The sequence below is a fragment of the Hippocampus comes genome, unplaced genomic scaffold (genome assembly GCF_001891065.2).
Source record: "Hippocampus comes isolate QL1 unplaced genomic scaffold, H_comes_QL1_v1.1 scaffold152, whole genome shotgun sequence".
Taxonomy (NCBI): domain Eukaryota; kingdom Metazoa; phylum Chordata; class Actinopteri; order Syngnathiformes; family Syngnathidae; genus Hippocampus; species Hippocampus comes.
Window position 1 is genome coordinate 138,258 of NW_017805849.1, and position 7,588 is coordinate 145,845.

The window sequence follows — 7,588 nt, forward strand, 5'->3', positions numbered from 1 at the left end:
CAAAGAACTAAAGACCGAGAGCGGGACGCGGACGTGTTTCAGGTGCGACCGCCTCGGGGGCCCCGGGCGCCGGGCCGCCAGCCGACGCCCGGGACGGAGGGGCCCGTCATTCGAATAGACCTGCCCAGGAAAAGTTACCCCGCCTGGGACGCTCACTACATTGACCGCCGGCTGCGCAAAACCATCCTGCTGCTGGAAAGCGCCGCTCCGGTTGCGCCGCGCATCCAGTACCGCAGCCTCGGCGCCCCCAAAGAAGTCGCCGAGTACGAGACCACGGTGTGAGGCGATGAGAGCGCCGGACAAGTCTGCCTCGGCTGCGGCGCCGCACGGTCGGCTTGACTCGGGACTTTGGCGCAAGCTTTGAATGTACTTGTCCAACTTTGCAATGCTTCAGTGACAAACCGTTGTTTGTTTGTTTTTTTAACCAGGGGCTGAATGGCAAAATTCACCACAGGGTGAGCTGACCGATACGGTTCGCGGAGACTTGCCGTTTTAACGGTCCTCTTCATCGCGCTGTTTACATTTGGACATCGCCAGACCAAGACGACACCTAGCGATCGATCAAAAGCAGGCGGCCGTTTCGAGGCTTCAAACGGGAAGAGGTCACCGAGCGGGAGAGAGTTGCGACGAAGTCGATTGGGAGCAAATTTGCTGGCTTTCCCTCATCCTCTTTTTTTGACGTTTTTTTCCCCCCTGCATGTGATTGGTCAAGATGCGTGACGGCGTGTCCACACTGAGCAGAAGGGGGAACGCGGCGGCCGGGGCGTTACCGACACCGCCGCCCGCCTATCACAGCGAGCATGTAGGTGACCAAGAGCTCCGTGCGGCCGTTCATAGATGAGACTCGCTTGGATGAGATCCGACAGCCGGCGAGATGGACTGAAACAATGAACAGTTGGACAAGCGTGCATTCAAAGTAGCGAGACAAATGTGTGACGGTGAAAGCGCGTTTCGGGTGGCGATGTCATATGTGACAGACAGTCTTGTTCATCTCCACGATGACTTGAAGAAGCGCACATGCGAATGCAAAGTGTTCCGATGTCGTCAGTGGCGGTGCATGCTCCGGCTTGTGCGTTTCTCAGGTGAGGCTCATATTAAACCCCCGAAGAGCCGGAGGCTCCGAGCACGCCTTTCGACGTGTCTGATCATTAACAACGGCAGCTAGAACGGAAATATCGTTGGAACACAAATGGCGAGACGCTCCCTCTGTGCTGTACTTTGACATAGCGCGTGGGTAGCGATCGTCACCATTTCCAAAGTTGTCACTCATGTTGCAGGAATCTGGAGGGGGGCGGCTTTAACGCAACGTCAGAGATGTAAAAAAAAGCAACAAATAGAGTAGAAAACGTGTTTGTGTTGGACAAGACTTGAGCGTCTCTGTGCCCTTTGTGGCTTCTAAAACATTCCCGTGGTCTTGTTTGTTGAGGTGAGCTAGAACATTTCTACTGTAAGCTTGTGACACTTTGGCGGCACTGAGTGAAAACAAAGCACATTATGGAGGGAGGGGCAATGTCCACGTGGCTGAGAAAAGCAAACGGGCCACGTTTGCCATGCCAACGGAACAATGAGGACGCTTGAGCTATCAGTGCTTGTTCCGTTTGAACTGAGTGAAAACAAAGCACATTATGGAGGGGCAATGTCCACGTGGCCGTGAAAAGCAAACGGGCCACATTTGCCATGCCAACGGAACAACGAGGACGCTTGAGCTATCAGTGCTTGTTCCGTTTGCCTGAATAATGTCAAGCCAAGTTTACCGGGCCGCACGGAGGCAGACCGGCGAGCAAATTGACTTCTTCCGACGTGGCGGAGAAGACGCGCGCGACTCTCGCCCGTCGGAGTCCCCCTTCACAAGTTGAAATCAACAGAATAAAAGCCAAGAAACGAAAGAAGCCCGAAACAGAAAATCATCCAGTAGCAAATTGGCTAAACGGACAGCTAGCGGACACGACTTCCGAAGACGAAGCCATTTGGACAAGAGAACGCGCCTACCCTGGCGACGACGAGGAGGAAGTCGTCGTGCGCGCGACGGCTTCCTACTCGTTGAATCCCGGTGAATCATTTCGACAAGTAGCGCCCCCGCGATCAAGCGGAAAGCTCGTTTGCACAGGCTGCCCGCGCAAACATTCGTAGCTTAGTCGCCCACAACTAGCCGGCGGATGAAAGCGGTGATCCGTCGTCTCGTCTTTTGGCGCGTCAACGATAAGACGTATTCATTACTCCTGAGGGGGTCTATTTCTTCATAGTTCACGGTGTTATTTTATTTTGTTCCACAGTTTGAAATGAATTGATAAAATGTCCATTTTCTCGACAATGAACTTGGTTGTCAGCACCAGTGCTTTTAAAAATGGCCATTTCAAAGCAATGAAAAACATAAGGTTGCCGGTCCGCCTACAGCATGCACTTGTCGCAACTGGTCTGTGACACAAAAAGGTTGGGGACCACTGACCTAAGTGATGAAGTGATGGATAAGGCATTTCATCAGGGTTCTCCTTTTTTCTTCTTGGTGAGAGGAAGAAATGAGCCTCGGAAAGCAATGTTACGTTTGGAGTTCATTTCAAGCTGTGTCGTTTTGTTGTCAACGCTGTCCAGACACAGAAATCAATCCAGAGTCCATTCGGGCACCTTCAAAAACCCAAAGAAGACCTAAAATGGGGTTTATGGTGCTAACTGTCAGACTCGGTCATGTATCGGCAAGCTCACGCTATCACTTGAACTAAGCTTGGATGGAACTGTACCTCAAAATGCAAATCAAGACTCAAAAAGCCTTAAACTGGTCACACCAGACCGGTGCGCAAAATGAGAAGGTCAAGGTAATAACATGAAACCGGTTGCTTGAATAAAGAGCAAAGTGTTGACCTGATGTGTCGCCCAGAAGGATATCTTTTGCACACTCACACCGATGTTGTCAGAAACCACTGACTTGACGAGTAGAAGCACTGGAAATGTTATTTACGCTCAGTACAGCTGCTGATATTCTGATGTTTGTACGCGATGGTGCTGTTTTAACACTTGAAGAAAGAGAAAATGCTCACTGGCACCGCTTCCTCCATGAAAACCCACCGCTGTAATCCATCCATTATCTGAGCCGCTTCTCCGCCTTCGGGGAGCGGGCGGGGGACAGCCTGAACCGGTTGCCAGCCCATCGCAGGCCACACAAAGACGACCATTTTCACTCACAGTCACGCGTGGGGACAATTTTGAGTGTTCCATTGACCTACCGTGCCTGTTCTTGGAATCTGGAAGAACACCTGAGTACCCGGAGAAAACCCATGCAGACACAAAGAGAACATGCAAACTCCGCATGGGAGAGCCAAGGCCAGATTCGAACACATGACCTCAACACTGTGAGGCGGGGGCGCTTATCAGTCGACGGCGTGCTGCCCGAACGAATTCCTGAAGAAAGACGCGCGATTTAAATGATGATCCGGGATCACGGAACAAATTAACCCATGTCTCTCAAGGCACCATTGATACTCAGCCCAGCGAAATCGCGTGGCTATGCGGCGGCCACCTTGGTGGGGGCAAGTCCCCACCAAAGGCAAACTAGCCATCATAACTAGCCCAATTGTCATCATTTCTCATCAGCTTTACTGACAACTTCACTCCGCGTGCTCATTTGATTTAAAAGCAAATGAAAAAAGGTTGTCCCAATTAAGGCACCACTGGAGCCCAATAGCAGAGCTGCCTCAGTTACGTCTATTTTCAGGAAAGAAGAAAAAAAATACAAACCCAACGGACAGGAGTCCAGTTGCCTCAATTACAATGTCCTGGTCTGTGAAAATATACAGAGATAAAAACATTCTTATTTTTTAGCCACATGCTCTACTGCTAACAAAAAAAGATGATGTATCGTTAGACATTTGCATTATCCAATCAGCTGAGAGAATTCGGGACATTAGCAACAGCCGAGAGCGAGCGAGCGAGCGAGAGAGAGAGAGGGGGGCGGGGCTAGCCTTGTGGTACCGCCTCCTCGACGTCACTTCCCTCCGAGCAAGCACCAGCCATCCGGCCACTAGTACGGTACTAGTAGTAGTACCGTTTCGAAGTAGAATGGCAACGGCTGTGTGCGGTCGTCAGGCCGTCGGCTGCAGCAGTAAGGCGACCAAAACACAGCGGGAGCAACGAAGGAAAAGCAGAGATTCTAAAAGGAGACAGGCAGCCGTCTTGTTTCTCAGCAATATCTCACTCGACGGACGGCCTCAGTGTCCGTTGAACGACGACGATGCTGCTCGAAAAGCCGCCGAAGAGCCGCCGCGGCGGTCCTCGCCGACGGAGAGCCGAGGACCGCCGTCGCAGGTGGCGGAGCCCGCCCCGTCGGCCGGGAGCTCTTCGTCCAGTTTTCCCCGGGGCTTCTGGAAGGCCCGGAGCGTTTCCTCGTTGCGTTGGTGAAAATGGAGACGCGTCTCTTCGGTGTCGCGGTTAAATGTTCCAAATGGCCGCCGCCGTCCTTCGTCACAGGTGGCAAACGTACGCGCGCGCTGGACTTCTTGTGTGTGTGGGGAGGGGGGGGCAAAAGTGCAAGTATTCCATCAGATTCCACTCCTGGACTCGAGCCAAAGACGTCTTAATGATTCGAAGACACAAAGATGACTCGAGTCGCCCCGAGGCAAAGCCGGTCACGGGTTTCGGAATATCGCTTCCACCGCAATGGAAAGAAAGGCTCGCCTATTCCCGAGCTCGATTCGAACCTTCAAATCCATCCGGAGGCTTCTTCTTGTCGTTGGATAAGATCGGCACTATTTTCAGACTTGCCTACTGGCATTGTCAAGTGAAGGGATTTCTAATAATAATCACAAATCAAAAAACATGGCCCGAGCTCTTCAAGCGCCTCTAAAATGCTCCATAACAACAAAACCCCACAATTGATTACTAAAGTACGTAGCAAAGTCGTAACAAATGAAAGTAAAGTCGCAGTATACGAAAGAAAAAAATAATGAATGATCAAGTTTTGCTGTTTTTCTTGAATTCAGCGAATCAAGTTTAATTTTCTCGAACAGAAAGTCGAAAGCCAAATATAAAAAAAAACAAAAACAGATCAATGCGATAGACCTCCCGCCACCAGTTTTTTAATAGGCAACCCTCCCCCACACACACACAAATCAATTTCCCAGAGAACCATCTTCCTCTTTTCAAACCTCGCGCTCGCATCCAAAGGGGCCATTGCAACCCAACTCAGCATTTTGACCGATTGGTCGTTTTGGTACCTATTCACGTCGGTACTCGCCTGTTGACGATTTAAAAAGTGTCACCGGTGTCATTTGCGCTTTCATCTCGATCTGCATCCTCCTCCGCTCGCTGTGGAAAAGGTTGAAACGATGAACTGGCGACCGGTTTCCCGAAATGTACTTTCCCGTCTGTGACAAAGTCAAGACGCCCCACGTTTTGCGTGTTTCGACTGGAGCAGTCAAAGGAAAAAGCAAAAAGTTAAGACCAAAGTGCGCGTACGTCCGATCTTTGCGTCGCTGCCTTCTGTTGACGTTCGATCCCTGTGGACCATCTCGCAGGTTGAGGAATGTCTCCGGTTCCCCCGGAGTCAAGGTGCCAAAGAAAGTCCACTTCATCAAGAGCATGAGGCAGTATGACACCAGGGGGTGCAGGTGAGTCGTCGCGTCCTTTGCCGGCTCTTATCAAGTCCAAGTTCAGGGTTTGCTTTCTGATTTATTTTTTTTTTCGGTCGCCAAGGAGAAATTTGTCGCCTTTCTTTCGGCGGCTTTGCGCCCTCGCCAACATCCGCCGGGGCCTCCCGTTTTTCCCGAGCGCGTCCGCCACGCAGCGTGGCTCGCTCAAATTGATCCGCGCCATTTTTAACGCGTGCTAAAAGGAGGCTCGCAAACCATTGCTGATTTTGTTCGGGTGATGAATTTCTTATGATTTGTTCCGTTTGGTCACGGCCGCGGCTCCTCGACTGATCGTGTGCCTGTCCGTGCCGTTGCCCCCCCCGCAGGATCATGCTGATTTGTGCCAAGCGCTCGCTCTACGCCGCTTTCTCGGTGCTGCCTTACGGAGAGATTGCTCAGCTCAGGTAGCCATGAAAGTAGCGCCGCCGCCCCATTCCGGCGAAGGAATGACCCCCACCCCCCCGGGCCAAAAATACAAACCCAACGGACAGGAGTCCAGTTGCCTCAATTACAATGTCCCTGGTCTGTGAAAATATACAGAGATAAAAACATTCTTATTTTTTAGCCACATGCTCTACTGCTAACAAAAAAAGATGACGTATCGTTATACATTTGCATTATCCAATCAGCTGAGAGCGAGCGAGCGAGAGAGAGAGAGAGAGAGAGAGTAAGGCGACCAAAACACAGCGGGAGCAACGAAGGAAAAGCAGAGATTCCAAAAGGAGACAGGCAGCCGTCTTGTTTCTCAGCAATATCTCACTCGACGGACGGCCTCAGTGTCCGTTGAACGACGACGACGATGCCGCTCGAAAAGCCGCCGAGGAGCCGCCGCGGCGGTCCTCGCCGACGGAGAGCCGAGGACCGCCGTCGCAGGTGGCGGAGCCCGCCCCGTCGGCCGGGAGCTCTTCGTCCAGTTTTCCCGGCGGCTTCGGTCCTTCGGTCAGGTCCGTCGGGGCCAACGAGGTGTTTTTGGAGGGTGGCGCTGCAGCCGAGAGCCCGGAGAGCCCGCTGCTCCTTTTGACCAGCGCTCAACAGCCTTGCGTCTCCCGCGGTCGCTCGGCCCCCGCGGGGAGCCCTTTGCCCGCCGGGCAGTCTCGAGATTCACGACCCAGGTTGGTGCCTCGCCGTAAGGCCCGGAGCGTTTCCTCGTTGCGTTGGTGAAAATGGAGACGCGTCTCTTCGGTGTCGCGGTTAAATGTTCCAAATGGCCGCCGCCGTCCTTCGTCACAGGTGGCAAACGTACGCGCGCGCTGGACTTCTTGTGTGTGTGGGGAGGGGGGGGCAAAAGTGCAAGTATTCCATCAGATTCCACTCCTGGACTCGAGCCAAAGACGTCTTAATGATTCGAAGACACAAAGATGACTCGAGTCGCCCCGAGGCAAAGCCGGTCACGGGTTTCGGAATATCGCTTCCACCGCAATGGAAAGAAAGGCTCGCCTATTCCCGAGCTCGATTCGAACCTTCAAATCCATCCGGAGGCTTCTTCTTGTCGTTGGATAAGATCGGCACTATTTTCAGACTTGCCTACTGGCATTGTCAAGTGAAGGGATTTCTAATAATAATCACAAATCAAAAAACATGGCCCGAGCTCTTCAAGCGCCTCTAAAATGCTCCATAACAACAAAACCCCACAATTGATTACTAAAGTACGTAGCAAAGTCGTAACAAATGAAAGTAAAGTCGCAGTATACGAAAGAAAAAAATAATGAATGATCAAGTTTTGCTGTTTTTCTTGAATTCAGCGAATCAAGTTTAATTTTCTCGAACAGAAAGTCGAAAGCCAAATATAAAAAAAAACAAAAACAGATCAATGCGATAGACCTCCCGCCACCAGTTTTTTAATAGGCAACCCTCCCCCACACACACACAAATCAATTTCCCAGAGAACCATCTTCCTCTTTTCAAACCTCGCGCTCGCATCCCAACTCAGCATTTTGACCGATTGGTCGTTTTGGTCGCTATTCACGTCG

The 7,588-nt window shown here is 51.6% G+C and overlaps 2 protein-coding genes across 2 annotated transcripts in view; both read left to right on the forward strand.

The window, feature by feature from the left end:
• The window catches only part of LOC109526883 (XK-related protein 7-like), a 7,013-nt gene extending 6,241 nt beyond the window's left edge, over positions 1–772 (forward strand). The window contains 1 exon segment of the mRNA XM_019888458.1: positions 1–772. This exon segment is cut by the window's left edge and continues 83 nt beyond it. Coding sequence (XP_019744017.1) covers positions 1–282 — 282 coding nt within the window. The 3' untranslated portion in view covers positions 283–772.
• A 4,527-nt stretch (positions 773–5,299) lies between these two features.
• LOC109526884 (CDK5 and ABL1 enzyme substrate 2-like) overlaps positions 5,300–7,588 on the forward strand; it is a 9,193-nt gene continuing 6,904 nt past the window's right edge. The window contains exons 1-2 of the mRNA XM_019888459.1: positions 5,300–5,597; positions 5,945–6,022. Of these exons, the coding sequence (XP_019744018.1) occupies positions 5,341–5,597; positions 5,945–6,022 (335 nt within the window). The 5' untranslated portion in view covers positions 5,300–5,340. The remainder of the gene's footprint in view (positions 5,598–5,944; positions 6,023–7,588) is intronic.